General features: G+C 35.3%; 2 protein-coding genes across 2 annotated transcripts; both read right to left on the bottom strand.

The window, feature by feature from the left end:
- Window positions 1–1,094: 1,094 nt before the first annotated feature.
- LOC128158051 (kelch-like protein 12) lies at window positions 1,095–14,089 on the bottom strand. Its single transcript, XM_052820737.1, has 10 exons — window positions 14,038–14,089; window positions 13,501–13,627; window positions 12,924–13,110; window positions 12,172–12,291; window positions 11,709–11,870; window positions 10,970–11,143; window positions 10,778–10,883; window positions 9,929–10,512; window positions 2,969–3,130; window positions 1,095–1,234 (listed from the first exon to the last, which is right to left on the bottom strand). Exons 1-10 carry the CDS (start codon window positions 14,049–14,051, stop codon window positions 1,095–1,097), a joined length of 1,776 nt encoding a protein of 591 aa, XP_052676697.1. The 5' UTR covers window positions 14,052–14,089.
- Window positions 14,090–15,896: 1,807 nt separating this feature from the next.
- Window positions 15,897–18,977, bottom strand: LOC128158053 (40S ribosomal protein S23). Its single transcript, XM_052820739.1, has 4 exons — window positions 18,907–18,977; window positions 17,572–17,728; window positions 17,029–17,149; window positions 15,897–16,078 (listed from the first exon to the last, which is right to left on the bottom strand). Exons 1-4 carry the CDS (start codon window positions 18,908–18,910, stop codon window positions 15,932–15,934), a joined length of 429 nt encoding a protein of 142 aa, XP_052676699.1. The 5' UTR covers window positions 18,911–18,977; the 3' UTR covers window positions 15,897–15,931.
- Window positions 18,978–19,025: the final 48 nt, after the last annotated feature.

Raw genomic sequence — 19,025 nt, 5'->3', positions numbered from 1 at the left:
GCCGCTATACGGGACAAGGCCAACTGCACGATCTTCTAGCACGACAAAGAACAACACCGCTATACGGGACAAGGCCAACTGCACGATCTCCTAGCACGACAAAGAACAACGCCGCTATACGGGACAAGGCCAACTGCACGATCTTCTAGCACGACAAAGAACAACATCGCTATACGGGACAAGGCCAACTGCACGATCTCCTAGCACGACAAAGAACAACGCCGCTATACGGGACAAGGCCAACTGCACGATCTCCTAGCACGACAAAGAACAACACCGCTATACGGGACAAGGCCAACTGCACGATCTCCTAGCACGACAAAGAACAACGCCGCTATACGGGACAAGGCCAACTGCACGATCTCATAGCACGACAGTGCACGATGTGAGCGTCAGTGGTGACTGGTATATTACTCAGTTATGGCTGGGTGCACGCTGGACATGTGTGGACAGCACGGCGTACACGTGACCTACTACTGAATTACCACGTGTTATATTCACGAATATATAATATATATTGGGCCTCCATTTAAGAAAATATGTCAGGAAAATATTTCACACTTGCGAGTGTTTATTGCTATATCAAAGCGTCGATATGGCATTATGTCTCATTGTCGTGATTTGTCAATGTGAAAGTTCATGCATTACAAGTACAAGTATATGATGATTTGATTTTTAAAGCGACGCTGTACATGCTACCTGCCAAAATGCATTTGGTCTAAAAGAGGGCAACTTCATATGCCGTGTTTTGGTCCAACCCTTGTTTCATTTCATTAAAGAGAAATGGCAGTAAGCATTTTTTTCACAGTTTCATCCCTTCTGACCCAAAACTGAACAGTTTGTCGTCGAAATATTCAAACGCAATTGCAACAAGTCGTGATTTCAAGGGTTATTTGGCCAGCAGCTTGAGATTCCACAGAAATTTCTCACTGAATCAAACGATACATGAATAGCCAATAAAATCATTACAACAATCATATCAAACTGATGTGTGATATGTATGCGTGTACATGTAAATACAATCCCTCAACCCGAGTCCAGCTCGGGTTGTTTTACAGGTTGCTCTAATCATCATTCGCTCTGGTGTGCTCATACTAATGAACCACAGCACCAAACATGCACCTGCTCTGTAGCATGGGTTGTACAAAGGACCAGGTGTCCGTGTACGGATCGTACACCTCCACAGAGCTCAACACCTTACGGGCTCCGCCCTCAAACCGCGAATATGATTTACCTGTAAAATAAGCAAGGTGTCATTTATACCGACTGTAAAAAGTAATACAGCAGCCAAGTAAACAAATGTCCCTAACAAATCACAAGACAATCCCTTGTCTAAAATAACAGGCATTCTATGGTGACAAAAATATTTTACAAGTAGATTATTTCATAATAGTTTTGCATGTATATCAATATTGATATGGGGAGAAGAAAAGGGTATTTTACAATGTTTGTGCTCTTAGAACTTACTTTCATGTCAAAGTTAAGCGGTTTTCTTTTAAACGTAAAGCAAACATTAGATTAAACAACTTTTTTCAAAATACATAACATCATGATTACCAGAAACTGCTGTTTATTACTCAGATATCGTTATTTTGTCAAAACCTTGTCAAAGTGTGACATCTCCAAAAAAAAAAAAATTTGTCGACCAGGGCAAGGGCGCCAAGAGATAAGGGGAACTTACTCATATAGGCCCAACCCATAAGACAGGGGGTCAACCTATAGTTCTTAGGCTCAAATTGACCTTTAAGTCTCTAAAATACACACTACACAAAATGGTACAAAATGATAAATTGAAAGCACAGCTGATGGTTTTTACAAACTAATTACTGATCGTTATGGTGTTTGATGTCTTAGAAAACATACTTGAGACATGTCTCCAATGACACAGAAGCAAACATAATCTGACATACCTCCAATGATATAAAACCAAACATAGTCTGACATACCTCCAATGACATAGATACATAGTCTGACATATCTCCAATGACATAGATACATAGTCTGACATACCTCTTATGATATAAAACATAATTTGACATATCTACAATGACATAGATACATAGTCTGACATACCTCCAGCGACATAGATACATAGTCTGACATACCTTCAAAGACATAGAGACAGACATAGTCTGACATATCTCCAATGACATAGATACATAGTCTGACATGCCTCCAATGACATAGATACAAAGTCTGACATACCTCCAATGACATAGATTCATACAATTTCTGACATATCTCCAATGACATTGATACATAGTCTGACATACCTCCAATGACATAGATTTATACAATTTCTGACATACCACCAATGATATAGATACATAGTCTGACATACCTCCAATGACATAGATTTATACAAATTCTAACATACCACCAATGATATAAAACATACATAGTCTGACATACCTCCAATGACATAGATTCATACAAAGTCTGACATACCTCCAATGACATAGATTCATACAATTTCTGACATATCTCCAATGACATAGATACATAGTCTGACATACCTCCAATGACATAGATTCATACAATTTCTGACATATCTCCAATGACATAGATACATAGTCAGACATACCTTCAAAGACATAGAGACAGACATAGTCTGACATATCTCCAATGACATAGATACATAGTCTGACATGCCTCCAATGACATAGATACAGAGTCTGACATACCTCCAATGACATAGATTCATACAAAGTCTGACATACCTCCAATGACATAGATTCATACAATTTCTGACATATCTCCAATGACATACATGTAGATACATAGTCTGACATACCTCCAATGACATAGATTTATACAAATTCTAACATACCACCAATGATATAAAACATACATAGTCTGACATACCTCTAATGATATAAAACATTATTTGACATATCACCAATGACATAGAAACAGACATAGTCTGACATACCTCCAATGACATAGAAACATTCATTGTATAACATACCTCCAATGACATACAGCTTGTTTGACAGCACGGCTGCCTTGAGGTGGCTCCTCTCTTTGTTCATACAGCACACTGAGGTCCACTGACCGGTCACAGAGGAGAACATCTCAGCAGTGCGTAGTCTCCGTGAGTTAAACCCGCCCACAACGTAGATCCTGCCATCTGTAATAAGATAACAACATGTAAAATACACAAATATCTGTACAAGATATCACCACACATATACTGAAATCTGTACAAGATATCACCACACATATACTGAAATCTGTACAAAGACAACAACATATACCTGATACTACATCTAGATCTGTGCAAAGATATCTAGATCTCTGCAAAGATATCATTATCTGTGCTCAGATATCAACATATCTGTACAATGATAGCAACATCTGTACAAAGACAGCAACATCTGTACAAGAAAAGCATCCACTGAACAAGATACCAACATCAGTACAAACACTACAACATCTGTACAACAAAACCAAGAACTGTACAAAGATAGCAACATCTGTACAACTAAACCAAGAACTGTACAAACAATACAACATCTGTACAACAAAACCAAGAACTGTACAAAGAGAGCATCATCTGTACAACAAAACCAAGAACTGTACAAAGAAAGCATCATCTGTACAACAAAAAAACCAAGAACTGTACAACAAGAGCATCATCTGTACAACAAAACCAAGAACTGTACAAACACTACAACATCTGTACAACAAAACCAAGAACTGTACAAAGATAGCATCATCTGTACAACAAAATTAAGAACTGTACAAAGAGAGCATCATCTGTACAACAAAACCAAGAACTGTACAGACACTACAACATCTGTACAACAAAACCAAGAAATTTACAAAGAGAGCATCATCTGTACAAAAAACCAAGAACTGTACAAACACTACAACATCTGTACAACAAAACCAAGAACTGTACAAAATAAAGCATCATCTGTACAACAAAACCAAGAACTGTACAAACACTACAACATCTGTACAACAAAACCAAGAACTGTACAAAGAGAGCATCATCTGTACAACAAAACCAAGAACTGTACAAACATTTCAACATCTGTACAACAAAACCAAGAACTGTACAAACACTACAACATCTGTACAATAAAACCAAGAACTGTACAAAGATAGCATCATCTGTACAACAAAACCAAGAACTGTACAAACACTACAACATCTGTACAACAAAACCAAGAACTGTACAAACACTAAAACATCTGTACAACAAAACATAGAACTGTACAAAGAGAGCAACATCTGTACAACAAAACCAAGAACAGTACAAAGAGAGCAACATCTGTACAACAAAACCAAGAACTGTACAAACATTTCAACATCTGTACAACAAAACCAAGAACTGTACAAACACTACAACATCTGTACAATAAAACCAAGAACTGTACAAAGATAGCATCATCTGTACAACAAAACCAAGAACTGTACAAACACTACAACATCTGTACAAAAAACCAAGAACTGTACAAACACTAAAACATCTGTACAACAAAACATAGAACTGTACAAAGAGAGCAACATCTGTACAACAAAACCAAGAACAGTACAAAGAGAGCAACATCTGTACAACAAAACCAAGAACTGTACAATCACTACAACATCTGTACAACAAAACCAAGAACTGTACAAAGAGAGCATCATCTGTACAACAAAACCAAGAACTGTACAAAAATAGCAACATCTGTACAACAAAACCAAGAACTGTACAAACACTACAACATCTGTACAACAAAACCAAGAACTGTACAAAGAGAGCAACATCTGTACAACAAAACCAAGAACTATACAAAGAGAGCATCATCTGTACAACAAAACCAAGAACAGTACAAAGAGGGCATCATCTGTACAACAAAACCAAGAACTGTACAAGAATAGCATCATCTGTACAACAAAACCAAGAACTGTACAAAGAGAGCAACATCTGTACAACAAAACCAAGAACTGTACAAAGAGGGCATCATCTGTACAACAAAACCAAGAACTGTACAAGAATAGCATCATCTGTACAACAAAACCAAGAACTGTACAAACACTACAACATCTGTACAACAAAACCAAGAACTGTACAAAGAGAGCAACATCTGTACAACAAAACCAAGAACAGTACAAAAAGGGCATCATCTGTACAACAAAACCAAGAACTGTACAAGAATAGCATCATCTGTACAACAAAACCAAGAACTGTACAAAGAGAGCAACATCTGTACAACTAAACCAAGAACTGTACAAAGAGAGCATCATCTGTACAACAAAACCAAGAACTGTACAAACACTAAAACATCTGTACAATAAAACATAGAACTGTACAAAGAGAGCATCATCTGTACAACAAAACCAAGAACTGTACAAAGAGAGCATCATCTGTACAACAAAACCAAGAACTGTACAAAGAGAGCAACGTCTGTACAACAAAACCAAGAACTGTACAAACACTTAAACATCTGTACAATAAAACATAGAACTGTACAAAGAGAGCATCATCTGTACAACAAAACCAAGAACTGTACAAAGAGAGCATCATCTGTACAACAAAACCAAGAACTGTACAATCACTAAAACATCTGTACAACAAAACATAGAACTGTACAAACACTACAACATCTGTACAACAAAACCAAGAACTGTACCAAGATAGCATCATCTGTACAACAAAACCAAGAACTGTACAAAGAGAGCATCATCTGTACAACTAAACCAAGAACTGTGCAAAGAGAGCAACATCTGTACAACAAAACCAAGAACTGTACAAAGAGAGCATCATCTGTACAACAAAACCAAGAACTGTACAAACACTAAAACATCTGTACAATAAAACATAGAACTGTACAAAGAGAGCATCATCTGTACAACAAAACCAAGAACTGTACAAAGAGAGCATCATCTGTACAACAAAACCAAGAACTGTACAAGAATAGCATCATCTGTACAACAAAATCAAGAACTGTACAAACACTACAACATCTGTACAACAAAACCAAGAACTGTACAAACACTAAAACATCTGTACAACAAAACCAAGAACTGTACAAAGAGAGCAACATCTGTACAACTAAACCAAGAACTGTACAAACACTAAAACATCTGTACAACAAAACCAAGAACTGTACAAAGATAGCAACATCTGTACAACTAAACCAAGAACTGTACAAAGAGAGCATCATCTGTACAACAAAACCAAGAACTGAACAAAGAGAGCAACATCTGTACAACAAAACCAAGAACTGTACAAAGAGAGCATCATCTGTATGTACCAAAAAAGCAACATCTGTACAAATATACCAAAACATCTGTACAAAGATATCAACATCTGTACAAAGATAGCAAGTTAGCAACATCTGTACAAATATACCAAAACATCTGTACAAAGATAGCAACATATGTACAAAGATAGCAAGTTAGCAACATCTGTACAAAGTTAAAATTAATTTTACAAAGATGACAACATCTGTACAGTTATCAAATATTTGTACAAAAATAGCAACATATTTACAAAGACAGCAACACCTGTTCAAACACAACAATTGCACAAATATAACAACACCTGTACAAAAATACCAACTGCTGTAAATGTACAAAATAGCGACATCTGTACAAGGATACAATGTATTGTACAGATATCAACATTTGTACAAATATGACATAATCTATGTACAAAGATACCAACATAAGTAAAAGGAAAACAATATATCTGTACAAATACATCAACAGCTGTACAAAGACACAACAACCTCTGTACAATGATACCAAAATCTTCAAAAATCATATAAAATCAATTGTCAAAATTCCATGCGCATGCGTTGACGTAGGTGGTCATGTTTTAAAAAAGCTCCTTGACCAGAATGTTTTGAGCATAAAATGCCGTTTGTGATCGGAAACTTTTTCTAAAGAGTGAGGTGTAGTGTGGTATGAAACTATTCTAAAGTGTATTCGTTCAAGTTTGTGGGATTTTTGTGGATTTCTGGATTTTGTTTAACATTGCATTATGTCAGGTATGAAAACAAGACAACAAAGCAACCGTAAAAACTGTTCACCATTGGAACGCTCTGGTAAACATGAGTCCACTAGGGAAAGCGTTATACCTGAGTGGGCACAATACAAAGGCCTACCTAACGGTCGAGGTCTGTCTAACGGTCGTGGTCTACCCTCCGGTCGTAGTCTATCAAACGGTTGTGGTCGTAGTCGAAGTATGGGAAATGATTCTCTCAGGAACGACAATGATGAAAGCCAGGACGCGAACCCTCTCGAAGAGATAGCAGCTTCTTTAGCCAAAAACGTTGCGCAAATCCAAGATGACCTTTATGAACAGGACGGTTTCCATGACAGGTTATCCTGTCTAGCGCAAACTTACGTCGAAAACGCTGACGATTTGGAATCCCTACGTAAGGAGAACGCTCAGCTCCGAGAAGAGGTACAACTACTCAAATCTATAGTCATAAGTTTAGATCGCAAAGTATCTCAAAACCAAAACGACATTGTCGATTTGAAGTCAAGATCCATGAAATACAACCTCATGATCCACAATTTAGCAGAGGAAGACGGAGAGAACCTCTTTGTCAAAATACCAAAACTAATAAAAGAACACTTTGGAATAAATACCGAATTCAGCAACATCCACAGGAATGGTTGGAACAAACAAGACAAGACAAGACAAGACAAGCCACGCTCTATCACAGGCAAACTCATTAACTTTTCTGATAAAGAGAAAATTTTGAGCGCACAACGAGAGAGGAAAGACAGAACCCCCAAACTGCCATTTTTCATAACCCCACAACAACCCATTCAAATAACTGAAAACCGCAAAAAGTTGATCGAGGTGAGTAACAAGTACAAAGAAGATAACGTCCGCACACGTATCCTGGGAAATAAACTTGTTTTCCAAAACGGAACAGTCTATCGAGACAAAGTCATGAAACCAAGAGCAGAAGACATCCTCCTGATAGACGATGACGAGAAACAGAAGACCGAGTCCCTAGAAGTCGTGAGTAGTGATCCGGTTACTGAAGCAGGTAACAAATTCACCGCAACAGCTGCCGCAGTCAATACTTACGCGAACATCCGAGCCTTCTACAAGAAAGTAGTGAGCGTCCCAGACTGCGCCAGAGCGGATCACAACATTCTTGTGTACCGTTTTCGAGATAAATCTGGCCTGATCCACGAGGACTACCAGGATGATGGCGAATACGGCGCTGGTCGCAAAATACTCGGTGCCTTGCGCGACAACAACATAGAGAACGCGGCCGTCGTTGTCACTAGACTCTTTGCAAAACACGTTGGATTGCGGCGCTTCTCCATTATGGAAAATGTAGCGATTGATGCACTGCGCAAACTGAGTGATTAATTGGTATACTTTACTTGGGTGAGATACTGACAAAACTATTACTTTATTTTTGTCTACTTAATTGTATTCACATGCACTTCTATTGCACAAACCAGACTTCGAATGCCTCGTGCTGATATTTAAATCCTATTTATTTATTTATTTATTATTTTATTTACATACTTATATTATTTATATGTATATATATACATATATATACATAATCTTGTATTGATACAGGTATCATTTATTTAAGTTTATCATTAATCCGGGATTTTTAGTTCCCCATCTATACCTACTCGGTCTGCCTTTTCGGATATCCGAGCTTCTATTTTTGGTTTTTTTTTTATAGTCATGTTGATGTTTCCGATATTGAGTATACACATGTTTTGTTTTCTGTAACGGCATACACATTTATCAGGAATATTGAATTGGTAAAGCTCAAATAAATATTCAACACGACATTATCAAGTAAGTCGCAGAGCTACATTTAAGATGTGTCATATACATTTTGTTGTAAATATTCTCTTCTTGTTAATTTTTCTTTCCATCTCTTTTTGCACCCCCTTTCCGTTTTTGTTTGTATTGGTTCAATGTCTGGTATGTAGACATATTATCCTCAACATTTATGCATTTATTCAATATTTTTTAGTAAAGAAAACACACAACAATATCTATGAATCAGAATCTTAATTTTTCTCTACTTTCTTTAAATGTCAATGGTCTAGGAGCTACCTTAAAAAGAAACTGTGTTTTTAATTGGTTAAAGTTAAACTACAAAAATCATTTTGTTTTTTTACAAGAAACCCATACCACACCAAGTGTTGTCCCCACGTGGGAAAAAGAGTGGGGTTCCAGAATATTGTTCTCACATGGTTTATCAAATAAATGTGGTGTAGCAATCTTAACACCTCAAAATTTAGATTTTAAAGTTACGGATACATTCACTGATGAGGAAGGACGATTTTTAAAACTAACTATAAACATCAATGTTAATATTTTAGCTCCATGTCCAAAGTACTCGTATATTGATCTGTTTCCATGCTATTTATCATTTATTCTATTGTGAAACGTTTTGAATTATGTTCTAAAAATATATGTACCATAATTGTTGAGCCAATAAAATATTCACTCACAAAAAAAAAAAAAAAAAAAAAAAAAAAAAAAAAAAAAAAAAAAAATTGTCAAATTTCCATTTTGTTTCCACACATTAATTTGAAAATAGTCTTCAATAAATCAACAAAATACTGTAGATTCTTAATTAAAAGAGGGGATTTAATTTCCAAGTAAAATAGCGAAAAGCCTTGCAGATTTTAATCTCGCTTTTATTTTTTTAACAGGTTTGAACTATAGGAAACTATAACAAAAAAATTGATGATCGCGATTTTATATTCTTGCGATTTGATAACAAACAGTGAAATCGCGGAATTAAGTACTCGCGTAAAATAAGGAATTTACAGTAAGTCACACGGAAGTTTCACTGTTTAAAGTAAGTTAAACTTCATCATATGAAGCCATTCCTAACTCATCTTCAAAAAAAATATTAATTGATTGCTTTGAAACTGGGGCACACTTTGTTGATAATGAAAATATTAAAAAGATGAGATATACTACCAAAGTTAACAGCATCAAAGCTTGCTCTGGGTTCCAACATAGGCGTGACTTGCGTCCACTCATGACATTGGACATTACATCGCATGACGTCATTGACCTGAGTTACGTCCCTTACAGATAGCCGCTCCTCCCCGCCAATGACGTACAGATCTTTATCCAAGGTTACCGTAGCAAATGACGCCAGAGACGGGTTCATGGGGTATCTCCAGCACTGAGTGGCACCCACACTGAAGTCCCCGCTATCACAGACGACTCTGTAGGCGTAAGTGTTATTGTTACATAGCACATACAACATGCTAGACTCCTCACAGTAACACAGGGCACCCGTCTCCTTAAAACACTCCTGAATGGTCTTCAAAACACTCTCAGGAAATTCAGTGGAACAGTTCCTCCATTTCAGCTGGATAGGGTCAAATTCAAAGGCTGCAATGAAGCCAGTCGAGTAGGAAGTAAAACACACAAGTTTCCCAAACATTTCCACGGCGTACAGGGATGAGGCCAGCACGGGGAACTGGGTTGTGCTTCTCCAGGTGTCCTCTATGACGTCATATTGTTCCACAGTTTGAAGGCGTGGAGAGCAGGGGCTGAAAAAATTTGTACCGGTACTTGATACCAAAATATTTTTGTTAAGGCAATCAAAACAATTTGTTTTCTTTCCATATGGCTTATGAATATTGTAGTATATGTAATATTCTTTTGGGGGTTATGATTTAAAAGTGTGTATTACATGTAAATTCAAATCATTTCACAACTTCGACTGTTCTGAAGGGTAAGGGGTTTCTGCTAAATATATCAAAATTAAGCCACAAGAAATTCCAATGATCATGTATTTATCCCAGCTATACTGACCCAGTTCTTGACTGGAAGTACCCTCCAATCACATAAATGTGTTTTCTTTCATTTCGAGGTTTATCTTGTACATCAGCTCTGTACTGCTGGATGTAGTTCTGAAATTCTGAATAAAACACAAAAAATGATAATCTTTATTACATTGATCTACACTACAGTCCAGATTTCTGGGATTAGACTACAAGCTCTTGCCTTTCAGTTGGTCTGGCATTCCTTGGAAGACTCGATCAGAAAACTCAGTGATTTCCTTTTCTGTGAGTTGGTTGTAGCGGACACACTTCAGTATGTCCCAGATGGTTTCAGTGCTTGCTCCTTGGTGGTTCTCCAGCCATCCACACACAGAGTCCAATATCACCCCCTCACCACCTGAAAAACCACACAAAAAATAGGGCTTAAGTTATATGGACTCCATAGCACTATATGAAGTTTGAATAAAATTGAAATTTTTATAAAAAATTTCAACAAAACTTATTGAAATAAACAATATTTGATATTCATTCCATGCTTCTTTTATCTTGATGAATTTGTGTCTTTTCCAATGACTTTTATGACAGCGTACCAATTCATCAAACTTATGTGAATTTCCCTTATGTTATGTAGTTTTTTACGTGACAATATCATAAAGGATTAATGGTCATTAGTTCTCGTGAAAGTTACTGTGGTTTCATCAATATTCATTGAATGTTTATTTTTGTCGTTAAGTTTATCAATGAAATTAAATGTTTATTGAAGTGCAATTTCTACAAACAATTTGTATTGATATCATAGGGTGATTGACCATGAATTTACATATCCTTGAAACTGTAATTTTTACTTTATCCATGAAAATTGATACCCTTGAATATTAATGAAACCACAGTATAACTAAAAAGTAAAAGTACTCTATCTCAACCCTCTGTGTACCAGTACATGAGTGATCATATGTACATACTTATGTTCAATTCACCCAGACTCAGCAGAAATATAAGGGCTTCACTCTCCAGGTGCTGATAATTTTCTTGGCAAGAAACAAATCCAAACTGATGCTTAATGTGAGACAAAGATTTCCTCTGCATTTCTTCACAGGAAAACCTTTGGGCAAATATCCATACATCTAGGAAAAAGAATGGTAAATCAAGTAGATGTACTTAATTCTGAACAGGCCTTAATGTGATAAAAGTGAAAATAAGCCTTAAGCAGATACTCGTTAATTAATAGATACCGGTAATTTTCTCACTTGTGTTCTTCATTTTTATTGTGCATATGCATGTATAGAAATAGCCACATTATGGTATATCTAGCAAAAATAAAACACACAAAAATTATTTTATTTGGTACTATATAAAACTTTTAAAGTTTTAAAAAAAAATGTATGTATTAAATAAAGAGTTTTTAAATTTAATTTAATTAGTTACCCAGACAATTGTTAGTATCAATGTTGTCCTCCATGAATGGGCAGCAGGCATTCTTCAGAGACACCATCTGTAGCTGGTCCATCAGCATGATATAGTCCTGAACAGTCTCCCTGTTCAAATCTAGTTAATTCATCAAAAACAATGTCAGTCATCTCAATGTATTTACATCTACTGAGTATTTTTTCCTCTATCTCTTAAGAAAACCAATTTTACTCTATCTAACGTACAATACTTGATATGTATTATATTTAGCATCTAGGATATTTGACAGAAAATGATTTTTCAACAAGTTAGTATTGATTTGAATTACCATATCTTTGAATGTGCCTATTTTAATACATATATGAATGACATTTAGCAATGTACTTGATTTAGCAGAACCGGCTTTCCACCAAAAATTTAAAAAGAATAAACCACTAATTGTTACCGGTACATATTAACAGTAATTTAGTTGTTAATAATTTTATTTACACTCTATGCATAACAAGGGTTAAGTATTTTTTCTGCAATATCACTACCTTCATACCCTCAAGAATCACCAAAGAATGTATTGAATTTCTATTGTTTAAACAACAGCATTTATCTTGTTTACAGATTACTGATATATTTCACTTTCTAATTTGAGTGACATCAATACAACTGTTCACTAAATTCAATCCAATATTTTGGAAAATTATTTATGATAATCAGAGCTGTATTGATTCTATAACTGCTGAGCTTAAACTCCAGAAAGATTTTAAACTCTAGTATACCTGGTAAACAGCCTGTGTACATGAACTTTAAGATGCCCTTCACGATGTCTGCGGGGTGTTCGGTGAGTTTGATTGACGGGTTGGAGACCTGTGCTTCCTGGAGCCCAGAGGTAAACATGGCCTTGAAGAAGTCACTGTGCATGGAGAGGACAACCTTGTGTACAGGGATTGCCTCCCCTGTCTCCGTCTGTGAGTAGATATAGATTGATAATCTATTGTATTGTAACAGTATGAGAGAAAAATTGACACATCAGACAGGGATTTGAACACCATTAATTTTTGCCAGTCAGAAGCTCTATCAACTACCGGTAGGCTCTTTGGTGAAAAAGAGAATGATATTCAATTGTAGTGGAACAGGATGGGAGAAAACATGAAAGGCCAGACTAGGATTCAAACCAGGGACCCATAAATGTTATCCAATCAGAGTACAACTAACTGAGACATTTGGCAGGGACAATCTATCTGTTATATGACTGAATAATCATTCACGTTCTTTTCTCTTTAATAATAAACTTTTAAATATCTACCGGCACATAGCAATTAAGAATAATTTCATTATCTATCAAGAATTACTCACCATTATGGTAGCATCACATAGGATTTGTTCTTTCCACATACGATGAAACTCTTTTTGGAACTTGTTCCCATACTTATCACATGTGACACTGATTCCTTCGTCAATGTCCTTCACCTTGAATCCATCACTGAAAATATTCAAAAATCGCCTTCATTTCCAAATGTACGATGTGAAAAACTTTTTTATTATAAATGACAAAACTATAAAAAGTCAGTGTAGTTTTAACAAACTTATCAGAGTAGTACGCCTTCCAATTTAAGAGATCAGGTTGTTTTTTTTAATATTTTCATCACATTTACAACATGAAAACACGGTACGTAATATAAGATAAAATACTTTGACATGCCTGAACTGAAAATTGGACATTTAAGCAGACGATCAAATAAATAAAAATATTTTTGCTTAAAAAGAGCATGTTTGATCAAAACAACAAAAATATTTCAATATTTAGATACCTAAGATAATATATCATAAACATTTAATGATAAACTTTAAAACATTTACTGGATATCATAACGTATCAAAGCACAAACTTACAATCGATGGTTCATTGTTTTCTTCTAAAATTCAAGTCGGACATAAGATCTAGCACTCTAAATTACAAAACCAAAGCCTTAGTCTATCCGGATTTTTTAGAATTGTCGTGCCGATCCGCTAGCTCGGAATTTCCAAGCTCTGTGGAAAGATCCGAGAAGCTGCGATTGCTACAGATATTACACAAACTTTATAAAAAAAAACGGGTACTTTTTTTATTACCAAAAATATTTTTAAATCATCAGACTCAAAGATGGTGTGATAATATTAACTGATTAATGTAAAATATTTAATCTTCTTTGATAGAAAAATAAGTTCGTCAAATTTTATTAATATTTGATGACCGGGTGCATATGGAATATAAATGCTTACCGTGCTCATGTAAAGACATAATCCAGTTAGTTATTAAAGTCAAAGTTAATGAAATGTTGGGGGGTTTTTTTCGTAATCAGAAGGCAGGGTTTTCTACGAGCCTTGTTAACTTTAAGACACGTTAAATTTTTTTCTTTGCGCCCCAGTAAAAATGATCTGTCAAAAAGAAATTCGCTGAACCTTACATGTAATTATAACGAAATCGATGCAGTGTCAGGAGAATTGTTTTTAAAACAATGAATTAGTATATATTGTAGATGGTATCAATTAGACTGTAAAATTTACTAAAACATTTGGCCATGAATGTCATTAAACGTCAATTTGTCTTCGAAGCCTTTTTGAAACTTTATAAAAATTTGCATTTTCTTAGTGACAAAATCCGTGAAAAAGTTTTACAAATAAAAATTGACGTATTTTTCCGAAATAAAAATGTTTAACTAGCATATTCAGATGCCCATTTTGAAATCGCAGCCATTGGTCATCCACACAACAAGTGAATGAGAACAAACATCTGAATACATGTATTCCTTAATGCACACTATATAGAAAGGAAATTCCAGGCGTAACCTGTGCAAGAGAATTATCTGTATCAAATGTAAAGTGCATTATGTGATTTATTTATGCAGGTCTCCAAAGAAGGATACGTCTGACTAAGCTTTTCCCAACAGTGACCTTTCTAGCTTTTCACTTTCCCGTTTCAAACTGACAGAAAAATTCTACTAGACATCATCGAGATGGCCCATCTCAAATGATCCTGTTTAATAATTTTTGCCTTAGAAATTTGTTCAGGGTCATTGCACTTCCTTGATCAGTTATTGGTGAAGTTATAGCAGACAGGACCAATGTGAGAAAAAGTAAGATACAGACATTTTCCATGACCTTGACATAGTAACTTGATTCAAGGTCACTGCTCAGTCCCTACATACTTACAGGTACATGTATTTAAATGAAGATCCAAGGGAAGAGAAATAATTGTCAAAAACTGTTTTTTCAGTAAGGTCAAAACACCCTTTACCCACAAAATTTCGGTTTGTGAAGTATCTGCCAGTTAGGGTCCACGAAAAAAAAATTTAGCCCATGGGTAAAAGTTTTCTTTTTCACAGAAGTTTGCCATGACCTTAACTTTTGGCCAGGCCTTGAAACTTAGTTCAACGTCACTGCCATAATGGCTACAAGGCTTTTATATATTTAACAGAAATGTACATTGTATATTATAATCAGTGCCCAAGCTACCTTGTATTGCTTTTGACTCATTAACATGAAGACGTTTTCATAATGCAATTCTAACACTGAAAGTTTCAGCGAGGTTGGTGCTGTACGTGTAGTGCAAGACCTGGAGACCTATTACTTATCTGTACAGCACAATCTTTAATATTCTCTTAAAGATATTGAATATAATGGTCCTTCTACGACCCAAGTGACTTTAATGAAAAGAAGCCTTGTAAGTCTTGATTTTTGACTTCATGAATATCTGACAAACAAAAGAAAAGTTCCCTCAAAAACTCTTTATTAGCATTATATACATTTATGACCTAGGTCGTTCTTTCTTTCCCTTGAACAGAGCGAGGAGTGATACGTTGGCCACTTTGACGATCTTGAAGCGGACACCGGGAATATCTCCGACGGCGTGACCTTTTCTACCGAATCCAGCCACCAAAACCTCATCGTTTTCCTGAAACAACAATGGCATATTTTTATTCAAAAATTGCAAAAAGGATATTTTTAAAAAACAAATAAAAGAAGCACAATCTGCAACCTGAAGATTTTTGATTGATCTCCATTTCTAATCATAAAATATAACATCATTTCCCATGTAGCTTGTAACACGAGATTTGATTGGGTAATAAGATGGGTGTAAATTTTCGTACACCAGACTTGAGCAGGAGGTAAGTAACACGAAGTCATAAACTTTGCATTAAATGCGTAAATGGAATATGTTGAAAGTGTAATACACCCTTGATATTGGACATGGGAATCAGATTTATATGGTTTTCATAGAAAATAAATTTGTTATCCAGGTCCAATCAAGGGTGTATGGGATTATTGCCACGATGTATTCCACACACCCTTTGGCCTCTTGGTATGGAATACAACCCGATGTAAATCCCTGTCACCCTTGACTAAACCTGGATAATTAATGCATGTATTATTCTGTACTGAGCACTTGCATCATATTATATAACATTATTCAGTAATGTGCATTTGTATCATAATATTATAAATAACATTATTCTGTACTAACTGAGCATTTGTATCATGATATACATGTATAACATTATTCTGTACTGAGCATTTGTATCATAATATATAACATTATTCTGTACTGAGCATTTGAACCCCTTTCCTAAATAATCAGGAGTATAAATTATTGAGATTGGATGCATTAGCTCAACCACATGTACAATCTTCAATTTCCTTCAGTTATTATTCAAATTCAACCACTGGACATGCTTCAAATGAAAATGTCAGTTGGCCCGTTTATATGCTGAATTAAGTAATAAAGTCAGACCAAGTCTATTCATGAACTCCTTTTTTTAAAAGTGGAGGATTGTTCATTGTCAAGAAAAGATATGACTGCAGCCAATAGTTGGTATATAGATGCAGCATTCTCAATAGACTCACCTCTACGTAGTTCAGACAACCGTCGTTAGGGACGAAGGCTGTGATCTTCTTTCCGTTCTTGATGAGCTGTACTCTGACACACTTTCTGATGGCAGAGTTTGGCTGCTTAGCCTCAACTCCACTGGAAATAAAAGAAAAATTCATATAATACTTTATCAAGTATTTGGAATGTTCTGTGGAATCAACATAACATAGCTTTAATACAGAGGTGAAAATAGTTTAATAAATTTTTCTCTGATTAACTTGCAAAATTGAGTGTATGTTACAAATGCAAATTTTTAACTTGCAATATGAGTCTTATACTATTTCAGCTGTATGTTGCTACAGAGAAAAATACAAAACCTTTTAAGATAATGCCATGACCAAATACACTGCTATGTATAAAATTGTATGGATAACAAATACTTAATCAAGGTTTACTGTTCAAATTACTTGCAGTGCAATCTATTACACTGTTTTTCATTCCAGGTTTTACTTAATTATACAAGTTTTTATACACTTCTGATCACTGCTGATCATGAAATTCAGTATCATAATACTAACACTTTTTCCAAGACAATTCCCTTGGCGTGGGAGGACCCCTGGAAGGGCTTGACCCATCTTGAGGGTAGATGGGCTTTCTTGTAGTCATTATCGTGCCATTTCTGGTCCCGTCTGTGGTTGACACACTTTCTAGCTGTCTTCAAACCCCTGGGTTTACCTGTTTTAATACAGGACAAATAGTTATTAAATCAAAATAAATGTTTAGTGTGATTTTAATTCTTAAACCAATGCCTCATCTATATATATCTTTAACAGGTTTATTTGGGTAGGCATTTTTCCTTCAAGTACAGTCAAGCTTCTCTTGAACTATATGGGACTGTTTAAAAAATTCTGATATATCCCAGTATTCGAGATATCGAGTGTAATATATTTAGATATTTAGTGGTTGGGGCTTCAAATGTTTGAAAAACTTTTTAATGTTTTAAAAATGTTTTAAAAAATATCCAGTTGTCACTTTTTAGAAGTTTGATACTCAGTAGCCTATTCTAAGTTCATTTTTTAGCAAATTGTAAATGAACTCTGTTGAATCGCCCCCAGGTAAAACTAAAATAAAGATGTTCATTACTGGAAAGCACTTTGCCTTGAATTTTACTACAAAACACACCTCAGGGGTAAAGATTGTCGATGAAAAAGAAACACGTCTAAACTACAAGCCAAGTTTTCTGTCTACTAGCCAGGAGTTCGGCTGCTGCAATTTCTTTTAATGGTTGAACACAAGTGGCCCTAAGATATGTTAATGGATCTTGTACAAAATATTGTAGAGGAGCAGATTTACAAGTCTAATTTGAGATGAAGGAATCTTAAGTTACAGCAAAAGGTCACTGTTAACGATTTTAATATCAGAAGAAACTTGCATCATTTTTTCCATTGCAAAATGATTTGAAATTCAGCCAGATGGTCTAAGATTGAAGCAAATAGATGAGCCTTTATTTCTGTTCGACAGACGTTAACTAATGTGTTGAATTGAAGTATTATTCGATAGAGAAGGCATGCAGATGGATTTGACGTTGAAGGAAATTCAAGGAATAACGTCAAACTTATTTACTCCGTGAAGTAAGTAACAGGATTATGCCCGTAAATGTATCTAACGGTAGATGGAAATTAAGAGGCCTGTGCACAATTAAATTACATATGATATTGTAGGTGTATTAAAAATCACAATGTAATTTGTAAAGAATATTTTTTTAACTATTTTTATTCCAGGATGGCGCCAAATCAAATTATTCTGTTAGAATGGTGTATAATGTTGATTATATCAACTTGCTAACACGTAATTATTGCACACTTTTCAATACATCTTCATAAAACGAGAACCACGTGAGAAGCACAACATACCCATAATGGCGATTTGTGAAAAAGGGAGATCTCGCGATCTTTCGCGAGAACTCTGGGTAAATTTTTTTTTAAATAAAAATCCACAAGGGACTAAAAAGTATATATTTACTGTAAATTTT

This window comes from Crassostrea angulata, chromosome 8 (genome assembly GCF_025612915.1).
Source record: "Crassostrea angulata isolate pt1a10 chromosome 8, ASM2561291v2, whole genome shotgun sequence".
Taxonomy (NCBI): domain Eukaryota; kingdom Metazoa; phylum Mollusca; class Bivalvia; order Ostreida; family Ostreidae; genus Magallana; species Magallana angulata.
This window is presented reverse-complemented; position numbering and strand designations above follow the sequence as displayed.

Excerpts from the sequence above, each read along its gene's own strand:
- LOC128158051 (XM_052820737.1), bottom strand. Across the intron at positions 13,111-13,500 it reads TATGTGATGCTACCATAATG|ACGGAGACAGGGGAGGCAAT; the intron begins GTGAGTAATTCT and ends ATCTACTCACAG. Across the intron at positions 3,131-9,928 it reads CTTTGATGCTGTTAACTTTG|ATGGCAGGATCTACGTTGTG; the intron begins GTAGTATATCTC and ends ATCTTATTACAG.
- LOC128158053 (XM_052820739.1), bottom strand. Across the intron at positions 17,150-17,571 it reads GGAATTGTCTTGGAAAAAGT|TGGAGTTGAGGCTAAGCAGC; the intron begins GTTAGTATTATG and ends TTTTATTTCCAG. Across the intron at positions 16,079-17,028 it reads GTTGTCTGAACTACGTAGAG|GAAAACGATGAGGTTTTGGT; the intron begins GTGAGTCTATTG and ends TTGTTGTTTCAG.